This window comes from Mizuhopecten yessoensis, unplaced genomic scaffold, assembly GCF_002113885.1.
Source record: "Mizuhopecten yessoensis strain PY_sf001 unplaced genomic scaffold, ASM211388v2 scaffold8777, whole genome shotgun sequence".
NCBI classification, from domain to species: domain Eukaryota; kingdom Metazoa; phylum Mollusca; class Bivalvia; order Pectinida; family Pectinidae; genus Mizuhopecten; species Mizuhopecten yessoensis.
Window position 1 is genome coordinate 56,240 of NW_018407716.1, and position 21,962 is coordinate 78,201.

The following is a 21,962-nucleotide window of genomic DNA, read 5'->3' on the forward strand; positions in this document are numbered from 1 at the left end:
TATTTGTATTCTGACTTATCAAATGGGGTTGTAGTTGGGTAAGATCAATTAGATTCAATACTGTACCATTGAAAGATGGATAATTTATCTTTTTAAAAACCGCCTATATCCGAGTAGAATGTGTTCTTCTTCCGCACATATGATCTGTGATTCCTCCAAAAACACATGCCATTTCAAAGTTGTTCGTAGGCATTCTGCCAACTTTTGCATATTCATGAGGTTTACGTCAGCCTCGCCCGACAACCTCCATATCGTTGCCAGGTTCTTTCTCGAACCGAAGGGAATTTCACTATTTGGTGAAGTTATCAGCACGCCTAGCGCGAGGCTGGCGTCAACTTTATGAAAATGAGAAAAATAACTGACAGCATGACAGCAAAAACTTTCAAACATCGAAATGGCGTGTGTTTTTGGAGGAAACGGAGATCATATCTGTGAAATGATTCTACAGCGTTACTTATCGGACATTTTTAAAACCTATATTTCATAAATAGGTAATATTGAGAGTTACCTGTCGAGTTTTGAGAAGCAGGGCGAATTCCTCAAGCTTGTGTGTGATTTTCCGCTTCTCATCCTCCAGTAGGGTGAAAAGGACATCTTTGTCAAACGTGTAGGGGGCTGTAACACAGGAAATAGATATATGTTTAAGTAGTACGTATATAAAACCAACACTTGTTTGTTCGGATCCAGTGCCCATATTTGATCATACTGTCTTTATAACTTATGAGCCATATATGTTATAGATAGATATATAATCCCCGCCTCTTTCGGAGTGAAAATCAAAAAGAGCCATAAATCTTTATATAGTGCGGCATGAGAACCGATACAAATAGCGACACATCGCAAGCCCGGGTATTTTGTTAGTAGTAGATGACACGTACACTCTTCCACGAGTACCACGCCCATACCTACACACGAGTACCACGCCCATACCTACACGAGTACCACGCCAATACCTACACGAGTACCACGCCCATACCTACACGAGAACCATGTCAATATATACTTACACAAGAACCACGCCCATACTTACACGAGAACCACGCCCATACATACATGAGAACCACGCCCATACTTACACGAGAACCACGCCCATACATACATGAGAACCACGTCCATACTTACACGAGAACCACGCCCATACTTACACGAGAACCACGCCCATACATACATGAGAACCACGCCCATACTTACACGAGAACCACGCCCATACATACATGTGAACCACGTCCATACTTACACGAGAACCACGCCCATACTCACACGAGAATCACGCCAATTCCTTCACGAGAACCACGTCCATACTTAAACGAGCACCACGCCCATATCTACATGAGTAGCACGCCAATACCTACATGAGTACCACAACAATACTAACACGAGTACCACGCCCATACCTACACGAGTACCACGCCCATACCTACACGAGAATCACGCCAATTCCTTCACGAGAACCACGTCCATACTTAAACGAGTACCACGCCCATATCTACATGAGTAGCACGCCAATACTTACATGAGTACCACAACAATACTAACACGAGTACCACGCCCATACCTACACGAGTACCACGCCCATACCTACCCGAGTACCACGACCATACCTACATGAGAACCAAGCGAAAACTTACACGAGTACCACGCCAATACCTACACGAGTACCACGCCCATACCTACACGAGTACAACGCCCATACCTACATGAGAACCAAGCCAAAACTTACACGAGTACCACCCCAGTACTAGCACGAGTACCACGCCCATACCAACACGAGTACCACGACCATTCCTACATGAGAACCAAGCCAAAACTTACACGAGTACCACGCCAATACCTACATGAGAACCAAGCCAAAACTTACACGAGTACCACGCCAATACTTACATGAGTACCACGCCCATACCTACACGAGTACCACGCCCATACATACATGAGAACCAAGCCAAAACTTACACGAGTGCCACGCCAATACCTACATGAGTACCACGCCCATACCAACACGAGTACCACGCCCATACCTACATGAGAACCACGCCAAAACTTACACGAGTACCACCCCTGTACTAGCACGAGTTCCACGCCCATACCTACACGAGTACCACGCACATGCCTACATGAGAACCACGCCAAAACTTACACGAGTACCACCCCTGTACTAGCACGAGTTCCACGCCCATACCTACACGAGTACCACGCACATGCCTACATGAGAACCACGCCAAAACTTACACGAGTACCACGCCAATACTTACACGACAATCATGATTATTTACTACTTACACGAGTACCACTGTTGGTTGTGTAGGATCTCGTTGAGCTCCACGGCGTGTACGAGGATGATATTGTCAGTGGGTCGGTGTACATTTTTCACGTACCCTGTAACACAATGACGTCAAACTAATATCAATACCCTGTAACACAATGACGTCAAACTAATATCAATACCCTGTAACACAATGACGTTGAATTAATATCAATACCCTGTAACACAATATCGTCCAATTAATACCAATCCACGTACCCTGTAACACAATATCGTCCAATTAATATCAATCCACGTACCTTGTAAACAATATCGTCCAATTAATATCAATTAACGTACCCTGTAACACAATATCGTCAAATTAATACCAATCCACGTACCCTGTTACACAATATCGTCAAATCAATACCAATCCACGTACCCTGTAACACAATATCGTCCAATTAATATCAATCCACGTACCCTGTTACACAATATCGTCAAATTAATACCAATCCACGTACCCTGTTACACAATATCGTCAAATTAATACCAATCCACGTACCCTGTAACACAATATCGTCCAATTAATATCAATCCACGTACCCTGTTACACAATATCGTCAAATTAATACCAATCCACGTACCCTGTTACACAATATCGTCAAATTAATACCAATCCACGTACCCTGTAACACAATATCGTCAAATTAATATCAATCCACGTACCCTGTTACACAATATCGTCAAATTAATACCAATCCACGTACCCTGTAACACAATATCGTCCAATTAATATCAATCCACGTACCCTGTTACACAATATCGTCAAATTAATACCAATCCACGTACCCTGTAACACAATATCGTCCAATTAATATCAATCCACGTACCCTGTTACACAATATCGTCAAATTAATACCAATCCACGTACCCTGTAACACAATATCGTCAAATTAATATCAATCCACGTACCCTGTTACACAATATCGTCAAATTAATACCAATCCACGTACCCTGTAACACAATATCGTCCAATTAATATCAATCCACGTACCCTGTTACACAATATCGTCAAATTAATACCAATCCACGTACCCTGTAACACAATATCGTCCAATTAATATCAATCCACGTACCCTGTTACACAATATCGTCAAATTAATACCAATCCACGTACCCTGTAACACAATATCGTCAAATTAATATCAATCCACGTACCCTGTTACACAATATCGTCAAATTAATACCAATCCACGTACCCTGTAACACAATATCGTCCAATTAATATCAATTAACGTACCCTGTAACACAATATTGTCAAATTAATACCAATCCACGTACCCTGTAACACAATATCGTCCAATTAATATCAATCCACGTACCATGTAACACAATATCGTCAAATTAATACCAATCCACGTAACCTGTAACACAATATCGTCCAATTAATATCAATCCACGTACCATGTAACACAATATCGTCCAATTAATATCAATCCACGTACCCTGTAACACAATATCGTCAAATTAATACCAATCCACGTACCCTGTAACACAATAACGTGAAATTAATATTAATCCACGTACCATGTAACACAATAGCTTCAAATTGCTATCAATTCACGTACCGTGTAACACAGTGACGTCAAATTAATATCAATCCTCGTACCCTGCAGCAAAATGTTGAAATAATATCAATCCACGTACCATGTAACATAACGTCAAGTTAATTTCAACCAAGTGCCCTTTAATATACAATTTAGCAACTCGATAAGATTTAAATGCACATGCCTTGCTAAATAGCAATGCAATTTAGCATCAATTCAAGTACCCTGTAGCACAATAAAGTCATTTTTTGTCCAGATATGTTTGAAATATTATATGCATTGCGATGCGCTTACTGCATCCAAAATTGTTTTAGTAACCCTTCACAATCTAATGCCCTTTCCATCAAAATCTAGTAGAGGAGGCATGTCGGCATGAACTGTGCTTTCAGGCATATCGATTGTATATGGATAGAAGTCGATATGAGGTAGATCTCCTTCGGTTTGGTTTGTTTGTGTTTTACGTCCTATTAACAGCTATGGTCATTTAAGGACATGTTAGGTGTTGGAGGAAAGCCGGAGTTCCCGGGGAAATACCACCGACCTACGGCCAGTACCTGTCCACTGCCCTACGTAGGTTTCGAACCCGCGACCCAGTGATGGAGAGCTAGTGGTAGCAGATCTAGAATGTCAGACGCCTTAACCACTTAGCCACCGCGGCCCCTAATCTTACAGTCAAGTATTATGCTGAATTAAAAAGACACACGAGTACACCTTAAACAACGACAAGGAAAAGACAAGGTGAACAACTTCTTAGATAATTGTCATAGTCTTGGTACGAAAATTCATTGCATGGAGGTGCAATAGTAATATAAGTAGACATATACCTGGACTATTTAACTACTAATAACGATTGAGCGGGCTGAAGTTAGCAGCGGGTTAGTTGTTCAAAACAGTCTGTCTCAATAATTAAGCTGTTGTGGGTTAGTGATTAGATTTTAATGGAGATTTAACGGTTACGAATGTTGGAAAGGCAAAACTTACAAAGGGTTTCATACCAACAGTGAAACAAACAGGCGTATAACATAGGAACCACTAATTATAAAGAAGAACATCACGTAATAGTTGTTAATTATAAAGAGGGACGTCACGTGATAGTTGTTAAATATAAAAAGGGACGTCACGTGATAGTTGTTAATTATAAAGGGAAACATCACGTTATAGTCGTTAATTATAAAGAAGCATATGAATTAAGGATCGTAAATTAGAAACGGGCATACACGTATACCGTAGAGCACGTTTATCAAAAAAGTCATAATAGTATCGAAATCGTTAATGATGGACAGTCGTATGACAAAAACGACAAAAATTGTGCACCGACAGTTACGAACCAGCAGAAAAACGGTACCAAATCAAATAGCTTCGTTATTTTTATTGATCGCATAATGCCAGTGATGTCGAAGCCGACATGGAAAACCAATTTCACATGAAACCAAAGACGACTCGGAAGACAGAGCTACCTTTGTGTCCTTAGGAATTTGTCATTCCTCCGTAGTCCAGACACTCCAAAATCGTTTCGATCAAATAGGTGACTATTTTCTGAAGGAAAGTAGCCCCCATACTAGGGAAGACAGACGAGGCTTTCGACTTTACGCTTAAAGGCTCGCAAGACAAGCTTCGCTAGAGCACGTATGAAATGACATTTTATATTGGCACACCGTCAGAAAAAGGTTTTGTTCGCGCACCGCCTGAGCTGGCGACGACCTTTAGTGTAGGTACAGCACGAGGTCCCAAACTGTTTCTCGTGATAACGTTGACCTCAATGGAAACTGAAAGCCTAGACTTCCTAAGTGGATATAAATGAGCATGTTTTATGTCAAAACACGCTGCGATAACGTACCTTCTGACGAAGAGACAATTTTGATAAATTGCGTCAGGAGGCGGGGTATTTATTTAAACAATAACTGGTTGTCTGGAGTTTTATGGGATTTGCCAGAGGCCACTTGTAATTATATCAACAATAATTACATCCAGACAACCAGGTATTTTTTATATTTACATATTTTTCTTTTTTAAGACATTTTCCTACAAAAACCATTTGCCTTGCCTCAAAATACATTTCAGGCGGCCATATTCCTACACCTGAAACAGGCAGTTGTAATTATAGTCGAGCAGTTGTAATTACAGCCTATATAATTACACTTGCCCTCTAACACTGTTGTAATGGGACGGCGCGGGGGCAAATGTAAATATATTACCATGAAGTCATGACAACTACGCCTGACCTGTTTAGATTCGGTATCAGTCAGGGCTAAGTATGTTGGAAGACAAATGATAAAGTTATTTTTTTTAACAATGGCGGCTCAGACTTAATTATTCCATATTTTGTGAGAAACACGCAAGTCCAAAATACTAAAACCTGTTTAATTAACTAAATCTTGCTTTAGATAATTCTATATGAGGCTGTAGATTTGTTATAAAAAAAACCTGAAGACAGTAGTTACAACTCAATGTGAAAGCAGTGTTATTTACTTCTGTTAAATTCTACCCAATCTCGTTAAAGATTGCACTAAATCGTACGCATCGAGAGCGTGTTATCACGTGATCATATCTAAAGAACGAATTTGTCGTAATCCTTTTAAAGTTTAGTTATAGTGTATGTTTTCGTAATGACTTTAAATCCACTGGCGTACTTCAACCGGATTTTACAGACAATCAATCTGTCGGTGTCTTACGGAAATCGTTTCAGTGATTGTAATCTAGTTCAGTCTCCTCTTAATACAATTGTTTTGAGAACGATGGATGGCAGTTTGGCACACATCTAAGGTTACTCTGATGGCATACTTTATATTGTGTTAAAGGAGATGTTATATCTTTGTCGTCTGTTTTACCATAACATTTGATTTCCTTGGGGTTCCATTTTTCTCAAAGATTTTTAAGTTGATTATTCTAGCAGAGGTGACTCAGACAGCGGAGTAGTATGGGAGTAGAGATTGCATAACTAGATGTATAACAAGCGCAAAACATTGACACAGAAATGGATACAATCTCAATTAATTACAGTGAACTTAAGATACCAAAAACGACACAGTAAAAACTGAAGGCGAAGCAGCATATAGGACAAAGCAACTAACCAACGTATTTATCGACATGTACTTTATCATAAAGAATAGACGACATGATAAAGTATATCGTGTTAAGAGAACAGTGTATTATCATCTATATACTGCTTTATACCACCTACCGGTAGCATAATAGATTCATTATCATCGGTTGTCAGTATGAGAAGAAGTTGAGAACGACTTGAGCACAACTTGAGAACGGATTTTCCCATTCCCCTGCTCTTGGGAACGTATTTTCCCCAAAAAAGAACGTCTGCTAGCACCAGATGACGTCCGAAACCGGAAATAGTGTTTACACAAAAGTGATACGCGAAAGAAAATAGTCCGTCATAAACATATCAACACATTGCAGTTACGGGAAAATATTATGAGAATAACAACACCATTTCAGGTGTTAATGTACATATGGAAAGCCAATGACGAAAGGATTGTTTTAAAAATATTGTTTCTACTTAGTTTTAAGGTTCATTGTATTCCTCCGCGCAAAACTTGAGCTTAGAAGTCATTTGGAAAACATGGTGTTTAGTTGAGTTTTTTAATGGAGAAATATATAAGGTAGTAGTACATTTTTGTATATTGATGATAAACAGTTTTTCATACAGTATTTTTAGAGTTTGCCGTGAGAACAATTTTCTCATCGCTAGCACGTAGATATAATCTCGAGTCCATCTACGGTGGCCTCTCGATTTTATCCACGTGCTCGCATTGAGAAAATTCTTCTCACGACAAACCCTGAACATACAGTGTGATAATCTATAAATATATAATAAAGTTGAACAACATAAGGCAGTGTTATGCTGTAACGCTAAGAAACACGTGTCAGTGTATGGCGGTAATGCTGGGTATCGTGAGGCGTTGAAAGGGTAACGCTAGGAAACACGAGGCAGTGTAAGGCGGTTACGCTGGGAAACGTTAGGCAGTGTAAGGCGGTAAAACCGGGAAACATGAGGTAGAGTAAGGTGCTAACACTGGGAAACGTGAGGCACAGTAAGATGGTAACACCGGGAAACATGAGGCAGTGTAAGGTGGTAACACTGGGAAACATGAGGCAGTGTAAGGTGGTAACACCGGGAAACATGAGGCAGTGTAAGGTGGTAACGCTGGGAAACATGAGGCAGTGTAAGGTGGTAACACTAAGAAACATGAGGCAGTGTAAGGTGGTAACACTGGGAAACATGAGGCAGTGTAAGGTGGTAACACTAAGAAACATGAGGCAGTGTAAGGTGGTAACACTGGGAAACATGATGCAGAGTAAGGTGGTTACACTAAAAACATGAGGCAGTGTAAGGTGGTAACGTTAGGTAACATGAGGCAGTGTAAGGCGGTAACGTTAGGTAGCATGAGGCAGTGTAAGGTGGTATCATTAGGTAACATGAGGCAGTGTAAGGCGGTTACGCTGGGAAACACGAAACAGAGTAAGTTGGTAACACTGGGAAATATGCGGCAGCGTACACTGGTAACGCTGGGAAACGTGAGGCAGAGTAAGGTGGTATCATTAGGGAGCATGAGGCAGAGTAAAGTGGTAACATTAGGTAACATGAGGCAGTGTAAGGCGGTTACGCTGGGAAACACGAAACAGAGTAAGGTGGTAACACTGGGAAACATGAGGCAGTGTAAGGTGGTATCATTAGGAAACATGAGGCAGAGTAAAGTGGTATCATTAGGTAACATGAGGCAGTGTAAGGCGGTTACGCTGGGAAACACGAAACAGAGTAAGATGGTAACACTGGGAAACATGCGGCAGTGTACGCTGGTAACGCTGGGAAACGTGAGGCAGAGTAAGGTGGTATCGCAGGGAAGCATGAGGCAGTGTAAGGCGGTAACACTGGGAAGCATGAGGCAGAGTAAGGGGGTAACGCTGGGAAACACGAGGGAGTGTAAGGCGGTAACACTGGGAAGCATGAGGCAGAGTAAGGAGGTAACGCTGGGAAGCATGAGGCAGTGTAAGGCGGTAACACTGGGAAGCATGAGGCAGAGTAAGGTGGTATCATTAGGAAACATGAGGCAGTGTAAGGCGGTCACGCTGGGAAACGCGAGGCAGTGTAAGGTGATAACGCTTGGAAGCATGAGGCAGAGTAAGGTGGTAACGCTGGGAAGCATGAGGCAGAGTAAGGTGGTAACGCTGGGAAGCATGAGGCAGTGTAAGGCGGTAACGCTGGGAAACACGAGGTAGTGTAAGGCGGTAACACTGGGAAATAGGAGGTAGTGTAAGGCGGTAACACTGGGAAATAGGAGGCAGTGTAAGGCGGTAACACTGGGAAACACGAGGCAGTGTAAGGTGGTAACGCTGGGAAGCATGAGGCAGAGTAAGGTGGTAACGCTGGGAAGCATGAGGCAGAATAAGGTGGTAACGCTGGGAAGCATGATGCAGAATAAGGTGGTAACGCTGGGAAACACGAGGCAGTGTAAGGTGGTAACGCTGGGAAACATGAGGCAGAGTAAGGTGGTAACGCTGGGAAACATGAGGCAGAGTAAGGCGGTAACGCTGGGAAATAGGAGGCAGTGTAAGGCGGTAACACTGGGAAGCATGAGGCAGAGTAAGGTGGTAACGCTGGGAAGCATGAGGCAGAGTAAGGCGATAGTTGTGATGATATGAAGGCAGTACAAGGTTCTGCTGAACATGAAACAGTATCTCATTACTTTTTGTAATGTCCTATTTTTTATAATCAAAGAACAACTTTGTTCATTTCTCTTAACAGTTATGGAAACCACAATCACATTGATAAAAACATTCTTCTCCAGGGCTGTCCTGATTGTGATGGGCTTACAAATAGAAGAATACTTGATGATGTGCATATTTTTATTGGAAAATCCCGTCGTTTTAATTTTTATATGACTTAAAGCCATGATGTTAAACAAAAATATACTATATATTCTATATTTCATTAAGGAGATTCTAGTTGAGCATGACTACTGTCTATTACGTGTACTTATCTTGACATTGTAAATAATAACACTCTATATGTATTAAGTTAATTTATTATTTTTAATTGTAACAGTTGTTGGTAGCAGTGACCTGTGCAATATATGCGCATGGACTTTTGGTCTAAGCCTGCCAATATCTGTCTATGATAGTGTATATATATGCTGAAATAAATGTATTTATACATGTACTTGTATGTGTGTAAGTGTGTATGAGGTGTTCGAGATGTTTCCTTCATGAGTTACTTCCCCTTAGCCTTGTGTTGATATGAATTATTTTGTGTTAATTTTTTCATTTGCAACATGTTTAAAATATTATGTCTCCTTGTTTATTCCACTTTGGCCATTTGACGGAGAGAATTTATATAGGCTTTGCCTGTTATTCAATCTAATTGATTACGACATCTTGTCAATAAAATTTGATGAAATGAAATGAAGGTACCAAAAGCAGGAAACACGGGGCTGTACAAGAGAGAAATGCTTGGGAACACGAGGCGGTAAAAGGAAGAGATGCTAGGGATCACGAAGCAGTACAGGACAATTATTCTAGGAAACATGGAACAGTATAAGGTGACATGAGGCGCTATAAATCGTTAAAATTTGATTACATGAGGCGGCATAAGCGGTAATTAAGCCAGGGAACATGAAGCGGTACAAGGCGATCACTCTATGATGGAAGGGGGTAATATTGGGAAGCAAGGAAGTTTAAGGTGGTAACGCTAGGAAACATAAATCAGTATAAGGCTGTAACGCTAGAAATGACGAGAAAGCCTAATGCGACAGTCATGATGAAATACAAAATATACGAAGCAGTATAAGTAGATTTAGCAGACATGTTCCACTAGTTTGCCAAAGGGTTTTTGAATTTATAGAATTGATTTTTCATGTACACATGTACAGAACATACCATAATCTTCAGGTGAATGACGGAAGCACGAAGCCTTACAGTCGAACCAAAGTAATGTAAAATGTGCGATATGGAATGTTGTTTAACTTAAAATATAAATGTGTTACACGTTCATAATCCTTCATTTTAAATAAAGTATAAGACTTGAAAGTTTAGAACTGACGCCTCCACTGTGGTGCTTACGTATTAATGTCATATTTGCTTGTTTGTTTTGAATGGAACGGGAAATAATGATTCAGAAACTGACAATAGAAATGCTGCTCATAAAGCAGCTGTGTTTTGCCACACGTTGTTCGGTGAGTCCCTTAAAGTAATAACAATTAGTCGGGAGCGTACTATAACGGTATACCTCTTTACACTTATATCAGAAATCGATACATAACGAAGCACTAGCTGTTTTGGAGAAGCCTATTTAAAAGAAGCGATAATAGGTTACTGCAAGCAGAAGGTTGATGAAACTTTACCGCCAAAGATTGCTGTTTTCGACATTTCCTTGACAAATTTTCAGCAAATCGGGCGTTCTCTGAGCAGCCCTTCTATTCTTAAGTAGCATTAACAATATAGCTGGCAGTTGTTGCACAAAGAATAATACAAATTAACAACGTTAGAGCTCTGTACGAGTACCGGTAATCACTATGTTAGCACGGACGGTGACGCATTCATTAAAAAACCCGTCGTTATCCTTATTATATAGTCATACGCACTTTGTTTACATCTGAATAACTCTACAACGTAACAAAATAATGAAACATGCATGAGGTTCTCACTAATCAATATTGACTTTTGCTGCCATCAGATTATATATACAACAAGTGACTGAATGTGTGGAGAACGGATCCCAGTTTTTTTTATTTCTGGTAAACAACATGGGGTTACATACTTATTGTTAGCTGCACATCTAAAGAAGCTTGTAAATCATATGTCAAAAAGTTAATTCTAATTAACCACCAGCTGTGTTTTGCCACGCGATTTTCGATAAGCCCCCTACACTAATAATCATTCGGGAGCGTAATGCAACAATACACCTCTGTACTGCGTGTTTGTGTCCTGTTTTTGTTGGTACCTACATTTGTAGGCTCTTAAAGACTTTGTACAGGTTCCTTATAAATGCATCACATCAATAATTTTCGCATTTTGTTTGATATTGACACAGAAGACCTAGACTGCAAGCACTACTGCCATACATGCATGTAATTTACAACTCCTGGTCTGGCTTAACCCCTCTAAGACCGAATACCTTTCCCAGAACTAGAACGTGCTATATAACATGACATGAATGTCGGTATATTCTTTTATTTTGTGTATACCCTATATATACGTATGTATAACAAACAAGTTATCAAGCAGATAATTGTAATACGTATTTAAAAGTTCCTTAGCAACTATGGAAACCATGAAGGTTCTAGGTTTCCGTGGTTGCTGCAGAATTTGGAAACATAAATAAAGTTTTGTTTTTACGCTATAGTTTAAATATGTAGTGTTATACACTCAAATACGCATATTTTCTATGTGTATATTAGTGTATAGTATACGACTGAAAATACTTGGTAAGTACCACGCGTGTGCCGAGTACATATATAATAACAACTTCGGCAGATATTTATGTCAGAAGAGGTCATAAAAGGGCAAAACAACATAGAATGGTATACGAGACCCATGAGGAAAATAGCCTTAAGTATTCATACAAACACCAACCTCCAGGGAGGACTAACTGTGGTGTTCTTACACACGTAACAAGTAATAACTCCCATCGGATAAAACATACAAGCAATGGTTTTATAAGTGTCTAATAAAAACACCGAGCACAAGTTTAATTGAGTAGTAAATCTGTATTAGACAATGCCCAGTGGGCACTGCCAGTGTTGTATTTACGCTTCTGTATTTACAATAACCCGCCTTTATTACAAACATGGCGACTTAAAGTTCACGATCGTTAAATATCCTTTTCTCTGGAGTAACAAACCGGACCCTCCGCTGATGGAGCTTACACGTCACAGTTGTTTCGATTCCACACAGCCTGTCCCTACTATCAGGATTGTGCGGATACACCAATACACAACGTTGCAAGGGTTTTCTGTATGGCGGAATTCATGGATCGTTCGTTGAAAAAGTTGCGCGGTGATCATCATGACCTAATTTTCCTTCAAGATATACCAGAAAATAAAATGTTGTTTATGGCCCTGGATTAGTGGATACGTATGTGACGTCAGTATCATTTGGTACACATGACCTGTCAAGAAAGAACATTCCCCAACACCGATGAAAAATGATAACCCAGAGGTTAATCACACTGATACAGAGGAAAGGTTGAGATAGGCGTTTAGAGAACACCAACGAAAAACAAGCAACATCTAGAAGCAACTTCTTTACCTATGATCTTTTAGAGAACACCAACGAAAAACAAACAACATCAAGAAGCAATTTCTTACCTTTGATCTTTTAAAGAACACCAACGAAAAGCAAACAACATCTAGAAGCAATTTCTTACCTTTGATCTTTTAAAGAACACCAACGAAAAACAAACAACATCTAGAAGCAATTGCTTACCTATGCTACTGATATAGGACACCAACGAAAAACAAACAACATCTAGAAGCAATTTCTGACCTATGCTACTTATATAGGACACCAATGAAAAACAAACAACATCTAGAAGCAATTTCTTACCTATGCGACTTATATAGGACATATCGAGATAGATTTTTAGAGAACGAAAAATGAGACAGCATGAAAATGTAATGTTTTCCACTAGATACATTGGGCATATCGAACTAGACTGCAAGACAGATAAAGCCAATGAAAAAGGATATTATAATGCATGATGATATATCTGGTGCAAGCAGGTTAAGATCTTTACCATTATTGTAGGTATCTCGTAGACTCTGGGAGTAGTCTGATGCCTTTATGCAAACAGGAAGTGAAAGATTGGCTAGTGTAGTGAATTCAATAATGAAACGTTTCTGGTGATTCCCTGAATTTGTCAGGAAAAGTTTGACCGTGTCATAATTCATGTATTTTTGTCTGCTATTTAGATATCAGATATGATCATGTTTAAGATATCAAATAGCTATCATGCAGGTCGTGGACTGAGTAACATGATATACCTACCGTTAACCACCCCATGTTGTAATAGGCAACTGATGTGAAAACCCCCTGCATAATTGGGGATTTTTTCTTGTTTCCTCTACTTGGGAACACAAAGGAGAACTAAATAAATCTGCTACACCCATTGAAACGTTTTTGATCTTTATTTACATTCTCTGCTTCCTAACAACCTTTCGTTTACTATAGACTTGCTTTGCAATACCACATTTTTGGTCTTAAGTATTGAACGTTCTCCAAAGTGAGGAAGACGTCCAAGGCCAGGACATAACAAAGCCCTTAAAATAGTAGTTATTATTATCTGCCAAACGTTCAGCATTTCATGGAATCACCACAACAGGTTACCCATTGTCAGTTTAATGTGACCAAGTGTATTACTGCCTTCGACATGGTATTTCAGTGAGGTAGCACTATAAATACGGTATCAGGCCCACGCTGTCGCGAGGAGAGATTTACCAGGAATAAACCGACACACCGTCTCCAGTACACACACACACGTGCATGCTATCATTATACACGTTGAATCACGCCTTAAAGGAAATGTATTGTTAACAAGACGCTAAACCCAGTAAAACGTTACTACATGTAAAGCTATCACCGTGCAGCGCATGCTCTACCACTAAATACAAATATCTAGGACTATTTGGTGCATAGCAACTGCTAGTCCGAATTAGTCTGACGTTTTATCGACATTTTTTTTTACATCGGTCTGTCGTCTATTAACGTCAGAACTCCGGCCCTCTATAATATGCGGGGAATAAGCGCCCCGCGCCAGGGACGCTCTTCAAACTGATATTTTAGAAACAAATCTTCACTTTCACACACATGTCGCACATGGATCAAAAAACTATTCTTTATGCACAAGATGAACATACATAACATGCCTAAAACAAACAATTCAATCACTAAAAACATATTTTTTTAATCTTACTCTGTTTTACTTTAGGTTTTTGATAGCCCCGCCTTCTAATGCCACGTGACTAAAATATCGACGGCCTACGTCATAACGTTGGGAAATACCTTCGGTAACGCGAGATCTCGTCAAGTCATGTGACATGGCTCATGCCCTGATTTCCATTGAACACATGGGTTGGTATAGTAAACGTTGGAAAAATACTGTTCGTTATGATCTTTGAAACATGTTATTGATACCACCTAGTGCATAAAGAATAGATCTTTCGATCCATGTGCGACATGTGTGTGAAAGTGACGATTTGTTTCTAAAATATCAGTTTAAAGAGCGACCCTGGCGTGGGTCGCTTATTTCCCGCATATTATAGAAGGCCGGAGTTCTGACGTTAATCGACAACAGACTGATATCAAAAAAGTCGATAAAACGTCGGAATTATTCGGACTAAGCAACTACTGGTTTGTGGGATCTTCCAAAAAGGCATTCCAAATTACGCGACTGTGAACAATGCATTCTGGGGGAAAAACATAACCAAGCCATGATGATTATCTTTCATCAAATCGATGTTTTGCACTAATAACATCGAGTGAGTGAGTCACTAACCAAATCACAAAGCCACACCGTAAAGGTTGCAAATGTTTTATAACAGTTACATATATTATTCAATTCCGGCTAATGTGCTCAACATTTCTCTCGCTTTTGTGACACGAAAACCTGACGCCATAGCCGATCAGACCAACACTGTATGTGCTAGAATCATCCATAAAGTTCTATTGAACCGCTGCAATACTCTAACATAAACCGCAATGCAGCTAAGCAGGAATGAACGTAAAAATACAATACATATAAAATGGCAGCGTTTCCATGTTTAAAAATTAAAAAAAAAAATCTTTTCCGATCACAATTTTCTTTGTGGTTTAAAACAGATCAATGTACATGTACGTGTTGTAGCCCTAAACATAAACGCTGCTCTCTAACTTAGCATGTATTATTCGATAAACCCACTGTTACGGAATGACTCTAGAGAACACACTTTCCAAGGTCTAAGTGTTCCAAATATGGAACAGGGGCCCCAGGCGCAAGTTAATATGTTATTTACAATCACTCACGGGTCTGATTAGCTAAAGCTATTAAAATTGTATCATTAACTTAAAACACAAGTGTGTAATTAAATACTCCTCGTACACGTAAATACGGTTACGATAAATGTCAAACGGTGTCTAATCTTTAGCATTAATCATAATTTCCTATCCGTGCGTCAATGAATTATCTGTCGTTTCTATCCAAACATCATTGTATTACTGGTGAGTTACTACTCCGAATGAAGAAACGTCATAAAACGATGAAACAAGTCGACTAATTACGAAACCCCATTACAGTGGCTGGTCTGTGATAAAACACAAGCAATCGTGAGATAAGATGGCTAAGAATGGCGGATGCAAAACATACAGCTGGTACCCAATTATATCTTTAAAACGTAAAACTAAACATGGTTTTCGGTGTCTCTCTTTACTCACTCATTATTTCCTCATTTTCTATACTTTGGTTCTGTATGATTGGCAATTAAGACTGTAAGAAATAGATCAATGAATATATTTTCGAAGATAATTGCTGCCGTATGTGGTACACATTGTTACACGTTCAGTCTAAGAAATGTTTTTCAATAATGATTTTTCATTTGGAAAACATTGATAATCAAAATATCATTATCGAATTTGAAACATGCATATTGTTACTCAATTTCTTATAAATTTCACGAGTGTTGCTGAATACCAATATTTTTCACGATTAACAGAATTGGTATATTCTGCCCTACGATCGAAATATATCTAGTATTCAACAGAAATATCATTTAATTTTCAATTTGCTACATTCCTAAATTACTGTACCTTCAATGACGGTAATATTACTGCATGAAGAAAGACGGGATCCAATAGCGTAATTTTGGCGCCTTATTCTACGGGCAGTTTGGATGGGCTATTCAACGCAATTACATACAGCTGTTTTCTGATAAGATTTGTGAACACATATGTTGTTAGGTAGATGTGTTAGTGAATATAACCTTAACGTTGCAAAACAGTCTTGAATGCCAGTGTTGTTTCATCTGGTGTATTGGTCATTGACAAAAGTGATATCTTCATACTTTTAATACACGTTTCTGCCACATTCTAAAGCTAATTTGTTTGTCAAATGACCATATAAAATATCCCCGATTCTTCTGATACTGATATACATTCCTCGATCATGACTGCTTCCAAAGGGGAAAACTAAGCCGTCAACAGCTAACATTATTGCCTGGATAATACTTTTAGCTGTTGACTGCCATACATTGATTGGTTGAAAGCAACGCGCAGCAGCCAATCAAATTAAGTCTTATAAAATGTTAACGTATTTTTTTTAGATTCAGCTGAGGACATCAACGTCATAGGAGTGCAGTGAAGCTGTTTGAAGGAGGTGTTTTACGTGTTCCCGTATACGTGCTGTATGTAACTGCGACAGCCTATCCGCATCTAAGGAGCTGACCGACCTTAGGGCGTGACCTGGACGGGCAAGGTTATTTTGAATCTCCGAGGGCCCGGTAAGCAGGAGACTTACCCCCTCAAGACGACAGAACACGGGCTTCGCCCGTGAAAAGTAGTCTATAAACCCATCAACCAACCCAACCAACCGACATCAACGTGACGTTTTGCAGAAACTGCTGATGCGGGTCAGAAAGCTTGGGAAGCATTTATTGGGGTGGTCTTTATAATTTGGGGAAACAGTTTTGAATGGTATCATGACACCTTCCCACAGTTAGTTGCTGTATTACCAGTTGCCTCCAGCCATTAATTCAATGCCAATTTTCGTTAATGGATCAGTTGTATTCCGGTTTAATGATCGTTTAAGAACTAATCAGGCTTTAAAAGCGCTATAATTGGATAATCTAATGCGATTTAGTTTTCTCTGTGTGAATGCACAGTGTTAACAAGGACATTGACTCCAAGTCACTGTAACAAGAGTACACAAGGACGACATCCACTATAACATACTGGTCTGTTATACATTAGCTTGTTTGACTTATGGAATCATTGTAGAACAATCAAAGGCTGCTTCAAGGTGGAAACAGGTCGTTCAACACGATAAAACGCAACTTCAAACGAAATAAGCTGACGAATAGTCTTTATGACTCAGGGAAATAGTAATCGAGTTAAGAATCAGCTCACTTTTACTATCCATACCAATACTATAAACAATAAACATGCGAGGAAAGTCAGGAACAGGAAGATGTGAGATATTAATAAAAATCACAATTTGATATTCTTCATAAAATGGTTTATAAACCAAAGGATTTCAAAAAAAGAAAGGATAAGCGATAAGAAACGGCTGTTTCGGAAAAAACTGGAATATTCTTGTCAAAACCATTACGCTTTAACCATTCAGTATCTAGCTGTGAAACAAAATTGAAAAACGAAAAAGGAAAGTTTATTTCATTTTGGCCATTATTGTGATTTTCACATTCTTCTTTTCATTTTGGGAAAAATCTCCAAGACTTTTGGCCCCAACGGATAATTTGTTTTGTATTTCATGTAAACCATACCAGAACAACCTGAAGGATTGTTAGTTCACCAATTGAGTCAACCACGTTATGACGAAACATAATCCCTAGAAATACGAAATAAAGAAGCACTTAAGTTTAAGTTCATTAACTTGGTGAAGAAATCCAAAGTTAACGTTTTACTGCGTTGTATGGGAACAATAACAACTAATTAACTACGACAGACAGCGTGCGTGGGGCATCATGTAATGGTGTTTTAGTATCGCACGCACATGCAGCCACGAGTGAACTTTATCAAGTAATTGTTTTAATTAACTTTACATCCTACATTACATGCACTACATACTTTCTGTCAAACTTGATTCGCGAAAATATTTCTTGATTTGTTGCACATAGTCGATAGAACTATAACCCTCTCGCCGTCAGATGTAACTGAATCACCAGACAGCATTCATTAATTATTGAAGTGAAGCTGTGAATAGAACCTCTCCAGATTCTGCAGCCTCGGTGATAGTCTAAAAACTTGTACATATACCCCACGGAGACCACTAGCTGATTTTCGCGAAATAAATTGATAATAAGTTTCAAATGTTGTTTATATCACATGTACATATTTTATTTCAAATAAGTAAAATTGACGACGCACTTTTGAAACAGATAAAGTATTAACGTACTGATGAAGTTATGAAAGCAATCGAGTGTTATATATCTTAGTTTTCAGTTATCACGTTTCAAAAGTAGCAAGTTCATGTGCTATCCTTACCAATAATTACATTGCAATACCCTGAACGTTTACAATTATTTAACATAAATTTTACATCAACATGAGTAACACATTATAGCTCTGTAGTTAAGCTGAATGAATACATAAACATGATGTTTGGTCAATTTCCAGCCCACAGTCGAGTGTCGTGTGTGGGAAGAGAGCACCATTGACTTGTGTCATGCTACTTCGTCGTATTTTCTTACAGCATTAGTTATACTACGATATTCTTTTCAAAATTAAGTTTCTCGATAATGTCATTCTCTATTCGAAATATGCCAGTACGTCCCTCGATTTACTGAATATATCCACGGAATGAACCGAAGATGACCTGCACACCAAATCGACCGAAGCTATTTTCTGCTATAGGCACAATAGAAAGTCGATATACAAGTCTACAGACCTCTGGTGTATAGTAAAAGTCTGTCTCCTACAGATCTCGTTCACACTTCGTAATTACAAGTCAGAAGGGATGATTTCGAATATCGTGTTTCAATATGAAGAAACATGAGCATCTAGCATATATCTTCCGTGATTACAATCTCAATTTCCTTCGTATATCCCCTTCAAACAAGGCCGGGTCTACGACCTGCCTATCCTCGAGGAATTGGGATGCATGCCAAAGACAGAGCAATCATTCCTATAAACCTATTAATCCAGCCTTTAAGAATATAAATAGTTTATGTTATTATATTAATCTGCGATGTTTAATGAGGGCACCAGTATAACCATATTCAGGACAGCTGACTAACTCGACTTAAACATTAAGTACAGTAGGAAAAATACCGAAAAGAAGTAACGGAGGTGTGTGTGGTTAAAATAGCTTGTTTAGCAATGAACTGCCTTCAATTGTCCATTCACACTCAATATGAATGCCAACTGCAAAGGACAAGTTCCAATTTGTCGCTCATATTTTCTATGAATGCCAAACGGATGCCAAACGGATGCAGTTCAATGCCTTTTATTTCATATAAATTCAGTTAATTTATCAGAATTAAGCATTTTGTTCAGTTATTTGTTTGGCCATGGTATACAAAATATGGTTATATTGTTATGATATCACAGTAGTTAATGCTTTGTCATATAAATATGCATCCTCTCAAACATGAACTCGAACAATCCATTCGATGTGTTACCTGACCCACATAACTTCTGTCATAGAAGTCAACATAGATAATGATTCCCCTACCACACAATCAGTGAGGCCATGTGTATGACGACCAGATGAACTACGGAACCATCTGGTAATGATAGAAGCAACTATCAAAATGCAATAGTATAGCTGCGGGTGTTCCGAGAGGAGTCGGGGTTGAATAGAGGTTAATTGGTATGTTTTGTATATCATTCCCGGTGGATGGAGTGTTATTTGTAACAGAGTATATTATCGCTGTTAATGGGGGTTGTGTTCCACAGCCCAATCAATATGCAGGCATTCTCATACATAGTTTCATCAAAATCACTCCTATAATTCTGGGACTCATTTGTCAATATAATAACAGAAACACAACTCCGGTAATGACCTGTTGCACGCTTTTGTTTCTTTGTATGTAACATGAGTAGGTCTGTTCTTGATCTTAATGAGAGGCCACCAATCTCGGACTGTATGATTTAGTATCAGACGATACAAGATATACTTCGCAATATCATCAGCGGAGGACAGGCTGCATCTACAAGAGTGCATCAAAAGTATTATTCGACACAGGATAGTTTAGTGGAATTGAATATTGAAGAATGATAACTCATGTAAGTGGAAAACATTAGAGAAAAAAATGTATGTAATATATATAACAACAGAAGTCGTCACATCCAGCGGCTATATAGAGGAAACGACCTGGGAGTCATTACAGATCCTCAACTTACATTTTTGGAGCGATCATAATCTCACTAAACAGACCTTATCTAAAAAATAAATGCAACCCCATTTTGTCACCAATACTAAAGAAAGACAGGACACCAAAACATTCTGGTTTGCATTGATCAATGGATTTGATATCACCTATGCAAACAGGGATAAAAAAAAATCAAATCACAAGATGTCATTCAAAAGACTTGTCCATCTAACGCTTTCAGGAATAAAACGTTCATATTTTGGACTGGCTAAACGAGGACACGATCCAGACTACAAATACAAAAATGTTCAAAAATAAGTCAAACACACAACTGTTAAAACAGTATTAATAAGTCAAAACTGTCACCATATTTCAGGCAAAGAAAGTTTCCCCTGTGACTATGAACTGTGCGTTATGAATTATTTTAGCAGAATGAACAATACATTTGTGAAATTGCGAGTCTTTCAAATTAACGTAATCCACAAGAACTGTATTTTGCAAAACCACCAGACTTAAACCAGGATTCGACTAGTACTGATGAAAAACAACCGGAACATCATCACAACCTAACATCCTCCAATCGATGCCACATCAGTGAATCAATAAATATAACCAAGTTAAAACATTGATGTTTGCACTCGCTGTTTCCTACAATTACGGTCTGGTTGTCTCTCTCCATTACCACAGTGTGGTCTACTTCCATTAGTGACACATTGTCCCCTATCATTAGTGTTATTTTGTCTCCTATCATTACCTTGATAGTGTCACATGGTCAAAATACTTTTATGGCGACTGCTTCACAAATCTTTCTGATATTGATGAAAGATTTAGTTCACAAATGACTGACGCAATACAAACGCATTGCATCGTAGAAAACACAGAAGCACAACATTACCACAAGACGGTTTTATCTCCTATACCACATACCCAGCACTACACGTTTTTCAACATCCTTTCTATAATGCATCTTCCCGTACCTTATGCTTCTACGGGACCACGGAACCAAATAAAAAATAGATTGTGGGTTTCCCCTTTTGGGCAGAAGATTTAATAGGAAGGTGAATGCCTCGGGGCCTGCTGGTTGGA

At 38.9% G+C, this 21,962-nt stretch overlaps 1 protein-coding gene across 1 annotated transcript in view; it reads right to left on the reverse strand.

Moving 5' to 3' along the window:
- The window catches only part of LOC110456518 (universal stress protein in QAH/OAS sulfhydrylase 3'region-like), a 38,318-nt gene that overhangs the window by 1,190 nt on the left and 15,166 nt on the right, over window positions 1–21,962 (reverse strand). Inside the window, exons 2-3 of the mRNA XM_021507311.1 lie at window positions 2,278–2,373; window positions 509–615 (exon numbers count right to left, since the gene is read on the reverse strand). Of these exons, the coding sequence (XP_021362986.1) occupies window positions 509–615; window positions 2,278–2,373 (203 nt within the window). The remainder of the gene's footprint in view (window positions 1–508; window positions 616–2,277; window positions 2,374–21,962) is intronic.